Genomic DNA, 18,717 nt, shown 5'->3' on the forward strand with positions numbered 1-18,717 from the left:
GCTGATCGTTCACTTGGATCCCATGGAACTCGGGCTGGAGGCGCCCCAGAAAGTTCGAGACCGCGGTGAGATCGTGCTCGAAAATCAAGCTGCCTCCGTTACCAAGTTGGTAAAACTTGGTGTTGACGGGTGCGTTGGGCTCCATCTGAAAGTGAATTGGGAGAATAAGTTAGAGATTTGAACAAGTGTGACAAAATTTTAAGTAGACATCATAAGAAAGAGCAAGTTTTATCAAATTTCGTAAAAGCCCCCAAGACAAGAGTATGAATAATTTTTCATAAATATTTTTTTCATTTTGATTTCAAAGTTAAGTTTTTTTATGAACGCCCATTCTAACTAAGGTTTTCTAAGGTCAAAATAATGGCTCTGATACCAACTTGTCAACACCCTGATTTTTAAGTCCAGATGCCTATTATGTCATTCATCGCAATCCCAGGATAATGTTGTTGCGAGGCATAATAGTCGAATATCACAGTCACTATTTATTACAAGCCATAATGTCTTACAATCTTGAATCACATGATTCATCTTACATAAATAGTTGATCTTTCAATCAACATACATACACAAGTTCATACATAGCGGAAGCGTAACTATAGATGGACTCTCTAGTCCACAGGCCAACTTTTGACGTCAGAAACCCCTAGTTGTCGTAGGCGTCCTGCTGGTCATCCTCGTGATAGTTCTGTTCATCATCGTACTCTGGCCATTTGAATAGCCAGGGACAAAGCCGTAAGTACTTTAAGTACTTGCAAACTAATACTAATGTAAAATGCCAACTCTTGGAGTAAAGGTACTAAGCTCTAGTTTAATTTGCATAAGCCATATTTTAGTTCACAAGTATTTGATCATGTGCTAACTAACTCAAGTGGGAACATTAGTGTCATTCCCACAACATTGGTTGTAATTCCAACAATTCACCAAGTCACCATTCACAATCACTAAGATTTTCAAAATTTTGACACCGGAAACTGTATGGCCCTTCCAACCATCCGTAACCGTGGACACGGCTATTCGAATAGATTTACACTCTGCAGAGGTTGCACACTTGTGCCACAACATTTGATTTCATCCGTCGGAATAACTCCTAATCATCATAACACAGTACGCGGATCATCAACCATAACCTTTCACTTACACATCCTAGTATGAGCACCTCTCCCCATGAGCTTGGCCTCCCAGTGAAAACCAACTGTTAACCTAGGAACTGCACAGGGCTTGGCCGTGCAATTCACCTCAATTCACATCATTTCTCAACAACGGAGGCAGCCTCGGCATAACCCCTATGACGTGTGTTCAGAGGGAACTCATACTAAAATCTATAAACTTCCAGTTAAGCCCTACCCATAATCAGGTATTGTGGGGGTACTCAAAAATTGGAAAGGTATCGCATTCAAACCAATATCAGGTTTTCATCAAAAATCACTATCTTCTCTTGTTCACATTCATCCTCAAATCATTCAATGGAATGCTTCATCATTCCAAGGTTTCAAATTCAACCATTCATATGTTCCCATCTAGAGTAGTCAAGTTTTAGTATTTTAGCACTAGCACTAATCATGAGGGGTGCTACATTGCTTTGCTATCTATAAGACTAACTTTGCTACCCTAGTAGTTTGATTCACCTATACCATTTGAAATCAATCTTTGAAAACACAACCAGTAAAACTTGTATGGTATAATTGTAGGATAGGATTGTATGAAGAAAGGTAAGCATCATGGTGCCTTGCCCTAGGAGGGCTTTGCACTTTGCAAGAGTATTAGCTTGCCTTGGTAGTTCTCTAGGTTTTCTTCTTCCTCTTCTGGGTAGAATTCTCCTTCCTCTTGATAATCTCCGGTGCTAGCGTCTAAATTTGAATACGAAGTATAATCACAAACAAGCTCAAAAGCTATACTAAGCACATCATTACTTCACACAAACTATGCTAAGCACACACATAGAATAATTAGGTGCATTGGTTTTCTTTATTAAAGAAAATTAATTTCCTCTCATTACATATGTAATTAATAATTTCCATTTAGTTCTTGAGAAAAATAATTTCCTCTCATTGAAATCTTCTTAAGAATTAACTTCTCAAATAACCATACTTGAATTCATATTGACCAAAGTCAACATTCATTATTAGTATTTGAGAAAATGATTTAAATGAGGTATGTCACCTCATACCATTTTATAATTCTATACATGATTTAAATCTCCAAATATTCATATAGGAGTGTTTGGACCAGGGGTAAAAACATCACATGAATTCATTTGGGACAAGATTTAAATGAAGTAAAATACTTCATATGCTTTACATAATAGTTTTGGACAATATCACTTAGCTAAACTAGCCATATAGTCCATTAATTAATCTAGGGCATGATCATGCAAAGTGACCACACCATTTTCTTGCAGAAACAATTAGTGTAAGTCAAATGTGAGCTATAGGAGTTGGAATTAATTCAATATCTATTTTGGTTGATTTTTAATAATTATTTGAATATGAAAAAGTCCCTGCCTTCTTCTTTTTATCATTTTATTTCTACAACAAATCTCGAGGTGAGACCAGTGGCATATTGTAGATCTTTTTTCTAGCTTTCCAAACATATAAAGTTTGTTAAATTTGGCCAAGCCAAACAGATTCTATGAATTTTCAAAGTTGGGTTCTGTATTGAAATTGGTTTAAATTTATTTAAACAAGATTTAAATAAAAGGGCCGGCGGGAAATGCTAACGGGCCAAGTTTTTAAATTAACGGCCTGCTCAGTCCAACAGCGCATCCAGTGCGAGTGGGCCGCCTGACAGCGTGGGTCCCGCATGTCAGCGGCTCTTTAAACCCGAAACGGTATGGAGCAGCGCGGTGCGTTGGATTAGAACTAGATCGAACGGTTCACGCGTGTCGTCGTCGACGGTGAGAGAGAGGCTCGCCGGCGGCGCAGGTAGGGGGTCGAAGGGCTTACGGTGGCTCCACCTAGGGTTGGCAGTATGCTCGACGAGGTTGTAGACGACGGCGAGGCTCCTGGTAGCAGTGGCGTCGCTTGGGGAGGCCTGGATCGACGGCGATTGCTGCAGGGCTTCCGCGGCAGTGATGCGTCGATTGGCCTTGCTCCGGCGACGATTGAGGTGGCTACTGGTGCTGGGCGAGGCGGTGGTGAGTGGTGATCATGGTGGTGTGCTTGGATCGTCGAGGGGAGGCCTCTATTTATAGTCGCGCGTGGGTGCTGAGGTGCTGTGGCAATGGCGACAAGGGCGTGGCGATTCTGGTGGGCTAGCGAGCTAGGCGTTGGCGCCGTGGTGTTCACGACGTCACCGCGGTCCTCGGAGCGTCAACAGCGCGGTAAATGGTGGCGTACGGTGGTCGGGCGGGCGCGTGTACTGTCGCGGCCGTGGCGGGCGCGTTCGTCCTCTCCGGCGGCCGTGGTCGCCAAGGCATGACGTCGGCGTGTCCGGCGAGCTCCGCGTGGCGAGGTAAGTACCGTGGCGCGCGGATATGGTCTGGGTACGGCGAGATTTGGCGAGCGCTGCGTGGCCGGGTCGCGCGCGTCCGTGCGCCAGTGACGTCGCCCATGCCTCTCGCGGCGTACCTGGGCGTACCTGGGCGCGCGTCGTCCGGGGCTTGTCGGCGTCCTCGCGATCGACGGCGTGCACGGACGATCTCAGCAGGTCGTGGGCGACGCGTTGGACACGGTGGCCGTGGCGATGGTGGAGAGAAAAGAGGGGAGGCGTGTCGAGGGGCGACGTGGCCGGCATGGCCATGGCTGGCCATGATCTGGTCGTGTCCATGGTGTGTTCTTGCATGGGCTAGGTAGAGTGATGTCCAGGGGACTTGGTTTAGCCAAGAAATGGTCAAGGGGCAGCAAGGTTTGATCACAATTTGAAAATGGGGATTGTTGAATCTGTTTCAATGTCTCATCTTTGCTTGCTCATAACTTGTGATCACAAGTGAATTTGGTATCATGATCTTTACAAAAGAAGTTCACCTTGTTGTGTACTTGTATGACATGCAAAGAGTTGGATTTGTTTAGTTTAGAAATTTTGAAATAGAGAGGCTCAAAGTGGTGACCAGACTATAAAAGTCAGAAATAACCATTATCATATGTGATCATATTTTCAAATTTGAATTTGGTTTAAATGGTATATCTTGGATTCTCAAAGTTGTAATTACTCCTTAATATCATAGTACAACTATTGGTGAAGATCAAATGGGTCTAGGGTCAAATTTACAAAAAGGACATAGACCATATGTTAGGGTTTCTAGGGTTTTAATAATATTTGATTTCTTTCTCTTTTTGCTTTATTGAATCTATGATCATCACTTGATCACTCTAGGGTTTTAGAGTTCATCATACTCACAAAGTAACAATCATCATGGCATATCACTCAAAATGCACAAGTCCTATGCAGGGTACTATATGCAAAGTAAAAGTTTTTGTTGGTTCTGAAATTTGGATATTTGGAATTGTTCTTCTTCCTTTATTTGAAATTTGGGATGTTACAGAAACCCTGCTCCAAGGTAGATCGCAAGGTGGCCTGCACCCAGTTCCTCCACTCCATCATCGCCAAGCACCACGTCTTCTGCAAGTCCATACCACTTTACCGTCCAGGGAACTGTGGCATCGCCGACTCGGACACCCGGCATCTCCAATTTTTCAAGCCATCCTCCAAGCCAATAAATTAGGGTTTTCACCAAATAAAGATGTAGTGCCGCATGTATGTGACGCATGCCAGCAAGCCAAACTTCACCAACTTCCTTTTGCAGATTCTAGTCGTGTATCTCGTTTCCCTTTAGAACTCGTTCATACGGATGTATGGGGTTCAGCAATTAAATCAGTTGGCGGGTTCAGTTATTATGTTAGCTTCCTTGATGATTTCAGTAAATTTACATGGGTGTATTTGCTAAAACACAAATCCGATGTTGAGCATGTATTCTATCAGTTCCAGAAACAAGTTGAGCTTTCCCTTGGAACGAAAATTATCTCTGTCCAATCAGATTGGGGAGGGGAATACGAAAAACTACATACCTATTCCACAAACACGGGCATTACCCATCGCATCTCATGTCCACACACACACCAGCAAAATGGGGCTATCGAACGCAAACATCGTCACCTATTAGATACAACCTTAGCTTTGCTAGCTCAAGCATCCGCACCTCTACGGTTTTGGGATGATGCTATCCTCACCGCTTGCTATCTCATTAATCGCATGCCAAGTCGCACCATCCAAAACTCTACACCTATCACCAAATTGTTCAAAAAGGAAGTCGGCTATGGTTTTCTTTGTGTCTTCGGGTGCGCATGCTGGCCCAACCTCCGCCCATATAACAATCATAAACTGAGCTTTCGCTCATGCTTGTGTGTGTTCCTTGGATACAGCCCTAATCACCGAGGTTTTAGGTGCCTTGATCGGTCCACATGACGCATTTATGTGTCCCGGGACATTGTCTTCGACGAAAACCTGTATCCATTCGCCCGTGACACTCTTCCGTCCAATCCACAACCTACTGAGGATGCTCTCCTCCTCTCTGAATCGGATACAGATGAACCCATATGTAAAGATACGGCAAGTGCTACTGATCGTTCTGCTCCTTGTGATGTTTCACGTGCCACTCACGTCAATCCGTCCCTGCATGGCCTGCATGCACCCCCGCACGTCGATCGCCCGACGGTCACACACCCTGGTGCAGCTCCTGACGGCCCTGCCGGAGCTGAATCTCCGCCCCGCACACCGTCACCAATGGCCCATGGTCAGGCCCACAACGATGATGGGCTGGCGTCTTCGCAGTTGTCTCCAGCCTCGATTCAAATGGATGCATCTCCCGCCAGCAGCTCCTCGCCGTCCACACGTGATCATGCGCCCGATCTACCTGCTCGCTGTCCGCACCAACCTGTTCGCCTCTTCGATGGTATCATCCGTTATGACCCCAAGAAGAGGGTGTTCGCTGCTGAACCCACGTCTCACGTGGATGCTCTTGCCGAACCTATTTGGAAGGCGGCTATGGATGACGAGTATCGGGCACTCTCACTGAATAATACTTGTAGACTGGTTGATCCTCCACCCAGTCGACACATTGTTGGCTGCAAATGGGTATTTAAACTGAAACAGAAACCTGACGGCTCCATTGATCGATACAAGGCTCGACTCGTGGCTAATGGATTTACCCAACGCCATGGAATTGACTATACTGATACTTTCTTCTCTCCGGTTGTCAAACCTACCACTGTCAGACTGATGTTGTCTATCGTCGTGTCCACGGGATGGGTGTTGCAGCAGGTTGATGTGCAGAATGCATTTCTTCATGGCGATATTCAGGAGGAGGTGTATATGTGTCAGCCGCCAGGGTATGTTGATCAAAATTTTCCAAACCGTGTCTGCCATCTTCAAAAGTCCTTGTATGGGTTGTCCAGTCACCACGGGTGTGGTACTCCAAGTTGAGCTTGAAACTCCAGTCTCTGGGTTTGTTCCGACCAAGGCAGATACCTCTCTATTTGTGTTCATTGATACAAGAGTGATTATCTATATGCTGATCTACGTGGACGATATCATCATCACCGGATCGTGCAAGCAAGCTGTAAGTGTTTTGATGAAGAAATTGTGTGAGTCATTTGCAGTAAAGGATCTGGGAAAACTGTCCTATTTTCTTGGAGTACAAGTGACAGATACTCACAGCTGTTGGAGCCGTTGGGTGGAGGAAAATCGGGCGCACGGGGAGCTATTGGAGCCGTTGGCGCAGGGAGTGGACCCAGCTGTTCATGCAGCTCCAGGGGGTTTGGACGAGGAGGAGGACGGTGAAGCATCCTTGCTTGGCACGTGTTCCGTTTCTGGTTCTTGCTCCACAGGAGTCCATGGAGCTGTTGAGGAGACGCTTGCTTGGGGGAAGAAGGAGGAGTACTTCCAGGTCTCGATCTCGGAGGTAGAGCTTGGCGGGCCAAAACGCGCAGATGAGGTGTTGGCTTCAGAACAGCACCACAGGTTGGAGAGTGTCGAGAGGAAGTTGCTGAGTTCCCCATGCATGTCGTTCACTGGGCCTAACAGCGACATGCAAATGGTCCCGCGCGGTGACGAGAGGGATCCCGATTCTACGAGGAGGCCACACCGGAGGGGTTCGTGAGGAGGCATGGCGAGCTAGAGCTGCAGCGAGGAGAGGCTTGCGTTAGGCCGTATCAAGATGTTACTGCGCCTCCATTCTCAAGAAGTTGGCCCCCGCTGCTACGTGAGGTGGAGAGCTCGTCTAGCACGAGAGCGGACGCGGAGCCTTTCACCCCGGACGGATGACGAGGAGCGCTGTGGTAGCTGCGGATGCGAGAGGGAAGAAGGCGCCCAAGGCCTCGAGCTGCCGAGACGGTGCTTCTCAAGGCACCGGGCATCTGCCCTGAGGAGCTGTCAGTAGACGAGGACCACCTGGCCAGCTTCAACGAGATCTTCGACTCGCCGCTTGGGGACAGACACGTGAGGGTCATGGCGTCCATCTTTGGTAAGATGGTACCCCAGAGCTTCGAGCAGCAGGAAGGCTGTAGAGTAGTGGTTGCGGCGCATTAGGCTGCCGGTAGAGTGGAGTGGAGTTGCTAGCTGTTTTTATGGATTGTAACCTAGAGATGTTGTTCTGGAACGTTCGTGGCACAAACGATCCAGCTAAAAAGAGTGCCGTTAGGGAGTTCATGGAGAGTTTGCATGTGAGCATTGTGTGTATTTCGGAGACCAAAGTTTCGGAGGTGGATGAGTTCTATATTTCACAGTGTTTGGGCCCGTCTTTTGACGGGTTTGTGTTTTTACCGGCGGATGAGACTAGAGGTGGAGTGGTTCTAGCTTGGGACTCCTCGGTGATCCAAGTTAGCCATGTGAGCCGGGATTCCCACGCCATCACCGGAGAGATCACTAGTAGGGATGGATCTAAGTGGTGGCTTACCACTGTGTATGGACCCCAGACGGTTGAGGAGAAAATCTTGTTCCTGGAGGAGTTGTCGGAGAGAAGGTCCCTCTGCCTTGGGCCATGGATGGTGGCTGGAGACTTCAATATGATCCTAAACGCATCGGAGAAAAACAATGAGAATCTGGACCGTAACATGATGCAGCGCTTCAGAGCTTTTGTCCATGAGCATGAGCTTAAGGACCTTTATATGCATGGGAGGACCTTTACCTGGAGCAATGAGAGAGAAAGAGCTACCCTCACACGCATCGACAGGGTGCTAGTCTCAGTGGATTGGGACCTTCAGCACTTTGATGCAGTGCTGCAAGGTCTCTCCTCGTCGATCTCGGACCACGCACCGCTACATCTGGCCCTCAACGCGGCATTCAGGCCAAAAAGGAGATTTAGGTTTGAAAACTGTTGGTTAAAGCTGGATGGGTTCGATGAGGCGGTTAAGGAGGCATGGGTTTGTGACCCTGCAATTGTTGACCCTTTCCGGAGGTTAGATGCACTCTTCAGAAGTGCCGCAGAGCACCTACAGTCATGGGGACAAAAGAGAGTGGGGAACATCAAGTTAAACATTGCGATCGCAAACACCCTGATTCTGCGCCTAGACGTGGCACAGGAGAGGCGTACGCTCACGCCCGGTAGAGTTACAGCTTAGGAAGATGCTCAAGCAATCAGTGCTGGGGCTTGCATCGTTAGAGCGCACAATGGCGCGTCAAAGATCGAGGATTCGCTGGTTGAGGGAGGGGGACGCCAATACGGCGCTCTTTCATGCCGTGGCCAATGGTAGAAGAGTGAAAAACTACATCGCCTCAGTGAAGGTTGGAGAGGAGCTTGTCACGGATCAGGAGAGGAAAGTGGAGGCTTTCACTGAAGCCTTCTTCCAGTTGCTTGGGAGGATGCAACCTAGGGACCATTCCGTTGATTTCGAAGAGCTGGACATTCCAACAGCCCAGCTTCAGGAGTTAGACGACATGTTCACTGAGGAGGAAATATGGGGAGTGGTCAAGGAGTTGCCCCCTGATAGGGCGCCTGGACCAGATGGGTTCAATGGAGCTTTCTATCAGAGAGCGTGGCCGGTTATCAAGGGTGACATCATTGCTGGGCTGCTGAAACTCAGTGTCGGAGATGGCCGTGGCTTTGCCCGCCTAAATAGAGCCCTGATCACGCTGATCCCCAAAAAACCGGATGCTACGGAGGTTAAGGACTACCGCCCTATTAGTTTGGTGCATAGCTTTGCCAAACTGTTCTCCAAACTAATGGCTAACAGACTCCGGCGTAGACTGGGAGAGGTGGTGAGTACTAATCAGTCGGCTTTTATCCGAGGTCGGTCCCTGCATGACAACTTCATTCTTGTGAGGCAAGTGGCGAGGAAAATCAACCAGCAGAGACAGTCTGGAGTACTGCTGAAACTTGATCTCACAAGAGCCTTTGACTCGATTTCTTGGAGTTTCCTTTTTGAGGTGCTACGGCGCATGGGGTTTGGAGAGCGCTTTCTAAAATGGGTCTCCGTACTGCTGAACACGGCAAACACCAGAGTTCTGGTGAATGGGGTCCCTGGATGCCGATTCGTCCATGCCAGGGGACTGAGACAGGGCGATCCCACGTCACCGATGCTTTTCGTCGCGGCGATGGAAGTACTTACGGCGGCGGTGAAGAAAGCCACGGAGAGCCAGCTCTTTTCCAGGCTTGCGGGGATCTCGGAGCATCAGAGAATATCGGTCTATGCGGACGACGTGGTTATCTTCTGCAAACCGCAGGTTGCAGAGTTGGAAGCGGTAAAAGCCATTCTGAGAGTGTTTGGCGAGGCCTCCGGGCTATGTGTAAACTATAGGAAGACCTCGGCCACGCTGATTAGAGGATAGGACGGAGATGTCGACCGAGTTGCGGAGACCTTGGGTTGTGAGGTAGTGGGTTTCCCTATCAAATACCTGGGGATGCAGTTGGCTTTGAGACCGCTGACTAGAGCGGAGTGGCAACCGCTGATCGATCAAGTCATTCACTGCGTCCCAGCCTGGCAGAGGGGGATGATTCAGAAATCAGGGAGGCTTGTTCTCATTAAGTCCGTGATAAGTGCCAGGCCGATCCATCAGCTTATGGTCATCGAGGCCCCAGCTTGGGTGCTTGAGGAACTGGTTAAATGGATGAGAGCCTTCTTTTGGGCTGGGAAGAGAGAGGTCAATGGAGGCCAATGTCTGGTAGCTTGGGACGCTATATGCAAACCAACTAGGTTCGGAGGACTTGGAGTGAAAGACCTGAGGCTGCAAGGACTGGCACTAAGGGTGAGATGGTGCTGGTTACGTCGTACAGATCCATCTAGGCCATGGCAAGGGCTGCCCGCTCTCCGCGACCCGGAAGCTAACGAGGTGTTCCAGAGTTTGGCGGAGTTCAAAGTGGGGGATGGAGAGAACACCCTCTTCTGGACTGACAGATGGATCAATGGGAGAAACGCTGGAGAGATAGCTCCCGAGATGGTGGCCCTAGTCCCTACTAGGAGGAGGAACGCGAGGAAGGTGAGTGAGGCCTTGCAGGATGACACCTGGCTCTCAGATGCTGTTGGAGAGCTGTCGCTAGACGGATGGATGCAGTGCGCTTTGCTTTGGGAGGAAATGGAAAGGGTACCCCGGGAGGGCGGCAGGCCGGATCTGATCACTTGGAAGGGCTCGGCGTCAAGTAGATACACCGCGAGAGCGACCTACGACATGCTTTGCCAAGGGAGGATCAGTTGGGAGATGGCAAAGCCGCTATGGAGATCTTTTGCGCCACTCAAGTGTAAAATCTTTGGCTGGCTGGCGCTGAGATATAGACTTTGGACCTCGGATAGGAGGACCCGACACGGGTTGCAAGAACACTCGTATCCATGCCCTACTTGTCTTCAGGAGGAGGACAACGTCAACCATATCCTGGTGCAATGCCCTTATGCCAAGATGGTGTGGTTCGGATGCTTGAGAAGGCTGGGATCACAGCTACAGGAACCACAGGAGAACACCAATCTAGAGAGATGGTGGACGGAGGCGAGGAAGAGGCTGCGGAGGGAGGACAGGAGAGGTTTTGACACGCTAGTTTTACTGATTGCCTGGACTCTCTGGAAGCAAAGGAACGCCAGGGTCTTTGGGAACCTACAGAGGCAGCTTTCCACGGAGCAGATGATAGACTCGGTACTTGAGGAGTTCAGCCTTTGGTGGGCTGCGAGAGGAGGAGAGCGGAGAGGCATGCTGCGAGAGTAGGTTTCTAGGCTAGGTGGTGTGTGTAGGTTGGCCACGGATAGATGTACGCATCCGCCGTCGGTCTCTTGTATCTTGTTTGCTACCTTCTATAAAGATTTGGCACGCCGTTCGCGTGCCCGCGAAAAAAAAGACAGATACTCACAATGGCATTGCACTAACTCAGCTGATCTACTGCGTCGAGTGAATATGCATAATTGCAAAGACATATCAACACCAATATCATCTTCAGAGAAGCTCAGCAAATCTGCAGGAGTTTTGCTCACGGATGACATGGCCTTCAGTTATAGAAGTACAGTGGGAGCTTTACAGTATTTGTGCTTAACTCCACCAGATATCGCGTTCTCAGTAAACCGAGTGTGTCAATTCCTTGCCACTCCAACAGATATGCATTGGTCAGCTGTAAAACGGATACTGAGGTACGTTAAGGGTACAATTAATCTTGGGTTGCAAATTCAGAGATCATCGTCCACGGAGCTCAATGTTTATACGGATGCGGACTGGGCAGGTTGCCTGGATGATCGTCGCTCAACCGGTGGCTATGAAGTGTTTTATGGACCAAATCTGGTGTCATGGAGCTCACGAAATCAACCGACAGTTAGTCGCTCAAGTACATAATCGGAGTACAAGGCGATAGCAAATGGGACGTCTGAAGTCACATGGTTGCAGTCAGTTCTAAGGGAACTGGGAGTGTTTCAGTCTCGAGCACCCACGTTGTGGTGCGACAATCTTGGAGACACATTTCTTACCGCAAACCCTATGTTTCATGTGAGAATGAAACATATAGAGATTGACTTCCATTTTGTACGGGAGAAGGTTTCTGCAGGAGCACCGCAGGTTCACTTCATTTCGTCCCGAGATCAGCTAGCTAACATATTTACAAAGGCACTAAATAGAGATGTCTTTTGATCGACTGAAATTTGAGTTGTGCTTAGCTAGTACATGTTTGGATCGAGGGGGACTGCTAAAAGGTTAGGCGTAACCATACTGAAGATACGATCCTAACCTGTATAGATGATCTAGTCGATAGATTAAGATAGATAGATAACTCATTTCACTTTGAATATTCCTTCCCTCGCTAATATTACTAACCTGTTTGGCAATTGGTTAAATGAGATTGGTAAAAAAACTAAGGCGCTCATTCGAGTAGGGGTTTGTGCTTTAGTTTGGCGATCTGGAATTGCCGTAATGATGTTATTTTTAACAGGGTTGCAAAACCAAACTTCTTACAGGTTATCCACAGGGCTGCTTCATCAATTCAATGTGGTTCTACCTTCTTCTCACGGAGCAGCGGAAACCTTTGGATACTAGATGCAATCGGCTGATGGCGGCTGTACGGGCTATCTTCAGCCAGGATGGTTGGTTGCATACTAAACGTCTCGTTGGCTGATCTTTGTATCAACCCTTTGTGATCCATGAGTTGTAAACCTTGATATTTGACGTGTTGCTATTAATAAGTGAAAAGCCGTGTGCATCGTTTCGGTGCAGAGGCTGGGACTGTGCTCCCATTTCGAAAAAAAGATAGATAACTCATGGTTGTTAGTTTGTTGAGTTGTATCACAACCGAATTTAAACCCTAGCTCTATGAGCTCTATATAAATACATCAGACGCCGGTTGCTAGAGGCACGGCACAATCTATTCTTCCTCTTTCTTTTATACGGCCAACAATGATCGGCGCCCTACCCTACCGAGACGGAGTGGCGGAATCAGCATCCGCGATGGGGCTAGGTCATCTTCCTCGGCACCGTCGCCCCTCCGCCCGAAAAAGGAGCCAACGGTGAAGGAGGAACCGCCCTTGCCGCCTCGCAGCCGCTTGTACCTCGAGCGCCGAACGCCGATCCTCCCGCCGGTCCTACCGTTCCAGCCGCCGCAGCCAGAGAAAAAGTGGTGGTGAATGGAGAAGATAAAGTAGGAGGAAACAACTATAGATGGTAGTATCTACTTCCTCGGATCCAAACTTTGTACCAGCAGATGGTGAAATCAAGAGTTGCGGAGAGAAGGAAACGAAAGACTAAAGATTATTCATGTTGCCCTGATGTTCTCCTGCAACGTGTTTCCACGCTACTGAAAGTTGTAACACATTGCTGAATTGTTGAATTTTTTCTAGTCCTATTTTCGTCAGGTTGCACAATTGGGCAGCTCCATTGTAAAGGGCTTGGACTTGTGAATCCGTTGGCATTGTTCAAATCGAGAACTGCATCACGCATGCTGTTCTTTTATTTTTATTATTTGCGGGTTGCATCATGAATGCTCAATTAGGATCACAAAAAAAAAACACAGTGGACAGGGACAGAAATTTCAGAACATTGATAAGATCAGGTAAGAGAACAACATCAACAATTTAGTTTGAATGGGCGAACTACAGCTGTATGTGACGACCATACAAGACAAGTTAATGTACTAAGATCGAACACATTACACTTCGCTTAGAATTCGGATCTAATTGACAGCTCCAAACGAGAAGAATCCCTGAACACATTACACTTTGCTAAGAAATTCGGATCTAATTGACAGCTCCAAACGAGAAGAATCCCTGAAGCGATGGAGCGTGAAGGCAGGCCGCCGCTACGGTGTTGTAGCTGCACCCCATGTAGAGAAGTGCTTCTTGGTCGTTGTGATCAGCCAAGAGGTTTCGCAGGTCCTCTGGAAGCTCCCAGCTAGCTGATGGCGCAGGCTGGTGTGTGTCGACCTGTTGGATGTTGTTCTTCTCCGCCTCGACCGGGGGAGTTTGCTCCTCTGATTCCCAGTCATCATCATCCCAAGGCTTGAGCAGCAGGTGCACTTCTGATTCCCTGTCTAGTGAGTCCCAGTCGAAGTCCTCTTCTTCCACGACCACGGGGAGAGTTTGCTCTTGTTGTTGTGGCCCGAGAAGCTCTTCCATGGTGCAAGACATCCGGCCCATGTCGTCGTCAGCTTCAGGCGCGTGATGGGGCACCTCCGTGGACGCAGCCGGCGACGAAACGGGCGCGGCAGACGTGAACCACACCGGACGGTCCCCGTGCTCCATCTCCACGGGTGCTGGGACGGGAAAGGGCGTCCACATCTTGCGTACGTGCGAGCTCGCGGCAGGCGCCGGGACGGGGGCTGCCATCCGCATCTTCTTGGAGCAGGGCGGAGCGTTGGCCGCGGCAGCAGGCGCTGGCCTCTTGTGCGATTGTGGCGCGGGTGGCTCTGCTGGTTCTTGACGAAGCAGCTTGTACGCGTCGGATTCTTGGCGGGCGGCGGCGGGCGCGTGCTGAGCGAGATGGATCTTGCAGAGCACCATCTCCCCGCCGGCGACGACGGCCTCCGGACGCAGGCAGCGGTACTCCTTCATGACCCAGCCGGTGGTGGCCTTGCCCTTCTTGAACGACAGTTGCTTGGCCTCGCCGACCTTGGCCCCCTCATGGTAGACGTCCTCGGTTGTCTGGACGGCCCAGGTGCCGGCCCCGGCGCGGCGCACGACCCGGGCGTCATTCCCGCTCTTGCGCCTGCAGGTCGTGAAGAAGAAGCGGTCGCCGGTGCCGGCGGCGTTAGGCACGGGCGCGAACCGGGCGGCGAGGTCCCTGGGCTCGCAGGCGTAGACGTCGGCGTGGCGGATGAGGCCGTCGGCGCCGTGCGGCAGCGGCGTGCCGGCGAGGAGGCGCGGCAGGAAGTAGGTCACGGCCTCCTCCTTGGAAGGCTTGAACTGGTGGTGCCTGTAGAAGTCGTCGAGCTGCCCGTCCACCTCCATGGATCGGACGCGGAGCTGCTCTGCGTCTAGGTTGACTGGATGGCGGGAGGGAGAAAGCTAGGTTGGATGGCGGGAGAGGGAGAGGGAGAGGGAGTGGTGCCGGATGGAGAGTGGGATTCAGCTACTTATAGACGAAATCACGCGTAATATTGGCGGCCGAGGGTTTGGGTTTGAAGTCGATTTCCAATTCAATACGCGGTGGTGGCTTTCCATGTTTTGTTTCCAATCGGTTTCCACTTTCCAATCGAAATCACTCGCATACTGCTCACTTTCCATGTTTTGTTTCCATGTTTTGATTCCGTGAGGCATGTCATTCTCTTTGAGCACGCACGTTGACCACTGCTTGACCTCGCTCTCGCTCCGCGCAGGCCGGCGTACGTGCACACGATGTGCCTAGCTACTTGTGACAAAGCATGGATGTTCAGTGAATACATACAGCCTGAGCTATGTGCGATTTGCAATAACTAGGCAGCCTGGCCTGCACGTTCTTTCTGCCTTCTCTTATTTTATTGGGTTTATCTTATTTTTTCTGAATATACTTTGTTTTCTGGCAGTGGTTTCTCAGAGATTTGACAGGAATGCTCGGAGGCATATTGTTGGCCTTTTATCAGGTACCCAGTTTTCTTACTAATTAGAATATGGCGCATTATCACTGTACTGCTGGACTAATTTATTTACAGATGAGATCATTTACGTGATCAGTCCATTATTTGCCTACTCCGAGCCTCCATCCGGGGCATCTCGCAGGGATCGGCGCCTTGGTCATGGGTTCCTCCCGCTCCACCACTGGCACGGCGCTGACCACCTGGTTGGTGGCTACACCGTACCGCAATAGAAGCTCTCCTGGCTCGGACGCCACCCGCACTGGGGACGAGGCCAAGTACTTCTTAAGTTCCTTCAGCGATCGCTTCACTTCAAGCGTCCACTCGATCAACGGGCCCCTTCGACTTCAAAGGTTTGAAGAAAGGAAGGGCCCGTTCCCCTAGACGGGAGATGAACCGGCCCGAAGCGGTGATGCAACCGTTCATGCGTTGTACATCCTTGACCCTTCGGGGGATCTGCATGTCCTCGATGGCCTTGATCTTATCCGGGTTAGCCTCGATTCCTTGGTGTGAAACCAAGAAACCCATCAGCTTTCTCGATGGCACACCAAAGGCGCACTTCCTCTATGCAGAAGCATCCCAAGGGGGGGGGGGGGTGATGAATGATGACCCACAAGTATAGAGGGTTATCGTAGTACTTTCGATAAGTAAGACTGTCGAACCCAACGAGGAGCAGAAGGTGTTGACAAGCAGTTTTGATCAAGGATTCATTGCAAACACTAGCAAACAAATTTTTAGGGGTTTCTGATAGTGCAAATAAATAAAGTACGAGTAAATAATAAAAGGCAGTAATAATAATTGCAGTGAGTGGCCCAATCCTTTCTAGAGCAAAGAATAATCCGGTTGTTTTACTTATGATGTCTCAACGTTCCTGAGGACACACCTGAATTTCGTCAAGTGCTTTCACTTCACGCGGCTGAATAATCTTTATCGGATTGGTAGGTGTTGTGTGGGTGAACCTATGCTAATTCACTACCCCTACTTGGACTAATGCATACTTGTGATTATACCCCTTGCAAGCATCGACAACTAAAGAAAGTAATTAAGATAAATCTAACCACAGCCTTAAACTTAAGATCCTACACTCCCTCATGCATTGGTTTCCCAACGGGGGTTTAGGTTTCTGTCACTCCAGCAACCCCACAATTAGTAGCCAAATACACGATGCATTCCACTAGGCCCATAAAGGTGAAGTATCATGTAGTCGACGTTCACATGACACCACTAGAAGAATAACACCACAACTTAAATATCAAACCATTAAATATTACTGAACATAGTTCCACTACTAACATCTTAACTTCTACCATCTCCTCAAGAACTAAACGAACTACTGACAAAACATCATATGGATCATAATTAGAGGGGATATAATGATGAATAACAATCTGGACATAAACCTTAATCCAATGGTTTCACTCAATAGCATCAACTACAAGGAGTAATTAGCACTAGGAAAGTTTCCCCTATGAACTAGACAAGATCAAACCCAAAATGTTACAGCGGGACGGAGTGGACATGGTGGAGATGATGGTGCTGGTGATGGAGATGATGATGATGATGATCCTGATGAAGTCCAGCTCGATGACGGTGACGATGACCATGATTTCCCCCCTCAGGGAAGGAATTTCCCCCGGCAGATTTCTGCGTGCAGGGGAGCTTTTCTCTCTATGGTTTTCCGCCGCGTCGCGACGGTGAAATATTTCTCTGTTCGTCTCCCCTCTGCTTAGGGTTCTCGGGGGATGAAATGCGTGAAGGAATGCTGTCAGTGGTGGGCTAGGGCCACCCCACCAATCCTAGGCACGGCCAGGGGTGGCCCGCGCCTAGGGGTGGTGTGGGCCCCTCCTGGCCCACCTCAGGCTCCCCACTACTAGGGAAAGGCTTATAGCCGCACTTACTACCGCCGGCGAGTCCGGTTCGAAGTGGCCGGCGGTAAGGCCTTTTAGGCCCTCCTCGCGTTACCGCCGGCGAGTTGGTTTCGGGTCGCCGGGGATAGGACAGTTACCGCCGGCGAATCGGGGTTGCAACTGCCAGGGATAAGGTGGGCCGAGAGCACCTGGATGAGACTCCCCTTACCGCCGGCGAGTTTGTCTCGAAAATGCCGGGGGTAAATTAACTACCGCCGGCGAAACCAATTTACGTGTGCCGGAGGTAAAGTGGGCTGCTGCGTGACATTTGGGCCGAAATTAACGCCAGCATCCCCATTTCGTTTTCGCCGGGGGTATTTCGCCGTTTTGGCTTTCTCCACCCCAACCGAACACAACCCCACTGACCCACCCCCGCCCGCACTCCCTCAGATCCGGCCCACGCTGCTCGTCTAGTTCTTCTCCCTCGCCGCTGCGCTCTTCTTCGCCTCCTGGTACCTTCTCCTCGACTCCGCCGCCGCGCTCGACACCCGCCGCCAGGGGCTCTTTTCATCCATGTCTTGCTCTACCTCTCCGCTTTGCCCCATCTCTGTAGATCTTTTAGGGTTTCTCTCCTGCACATCCTCCACTCTAGATCGGCTCAAGATATTTTATGGTTTGTTGTGGTGCAAGCGCGAGAAGGTGCTCGAGGTGGAGGCCATCGACCGAGAGCAGCTGGTGGCGACCACGGCGGCTTCCTCTCTGCTCCGGAGACCATGGACGATGGGAGCCACGCGATGTGGCTGATGCAGATAAGGCGGCCGAGCGCGTGGGGAGACCAGCAGGCGGCGGGGACCTGCCCATCCTCCCACCATCGAGCGCCGCTGCTGTGGTGGTGTTCTCCTTCGGAGAGAAGGTGCACCGGAGGAGCATGGCCCGACGCCACCAGACAGGTCTCTCTCTCACTCTCCCGTTGGTATGCTAGCAAAGTCGACCAGATCTCGATCCCTGGTAGGTCGTGGTAGAACCTCTCTCTCTCTCGTAATTGGCATGCTAGCAACCTGACCAGATCTTGATTCTTGGCAGGTTGTGGTGAGAAATCCTTCACAGATTGAGGCATCAATCCGGCCACCACCTGCTGCAACGTTCATCAGGGCATCAGATCAGCAAGGTATGCTGCAACATTCAGCAGAGCATCAGATCAGCTTGTCGCCAAGGTAACTAGCTCTCCTATTGCATCCATACTCTTTAGGCATATTTATTAAAAAGATTAGGTTCCCCTTTCCTTTTTTATGTCATATTCATTTGTTCAGTACTGGAATCTGTCGAGTGCACATTGGACAGTGGTAATCTGCAGTTACAAAAGGAGTCATATTATTAAAGTATAAAATAGAGTGTTTTTCTTTTGAAGCCATGGATCTTAAGTATTTGTATGGCTCA

General features: G+C 49.6%; 1 protein-coding gene across 1 annotated transcript; it reads right to left on the reverse strand.

The window, feature by feature from the left end:
• Positions 1-13,622: 13,622 nt before the first annotated feature.
• On the reverse strand, positions 13,623-14,831 carry LOC127347882 (uncharacterized). Its single transcript, XM_051374024.1, has one exon. It carries the CDS (start codon positions 14,829-14,831, stop codon positions 13,623-13,625), a length of 1,209 nt encoding a protein of 402 aa, XP_051229984.1.
• Positions 14,832-18,717: the final 3,886 nt, after the last annotated feature.

The sequence above is a fragment of the Lolium perenne genome, chromosome 4 (genome assembly GCF_019359855.2).
Source record: "Lolium perenne isolate Kyuss_39 chromosome 4, Kyuss_2.0, whole genome shotgun sequence".
Taxonomy (NCBI): domain Eukaryota; kingdom Viridiplantae; phylum Streptophyta; class Magnoliopsida; order Poales; family Poaceae; genus Lolium; species Lolium perenne.

Bases quoted from the DNA above. Each gene is read 5' to 3' on its own strand.
- LOC127347882 (XM_051374024.1), bottom strand. From the start codon at position 14,831: ATGGAGGTGGACGGGCAGCTCGACGACTTCTACAGGCACCACCAGTTC.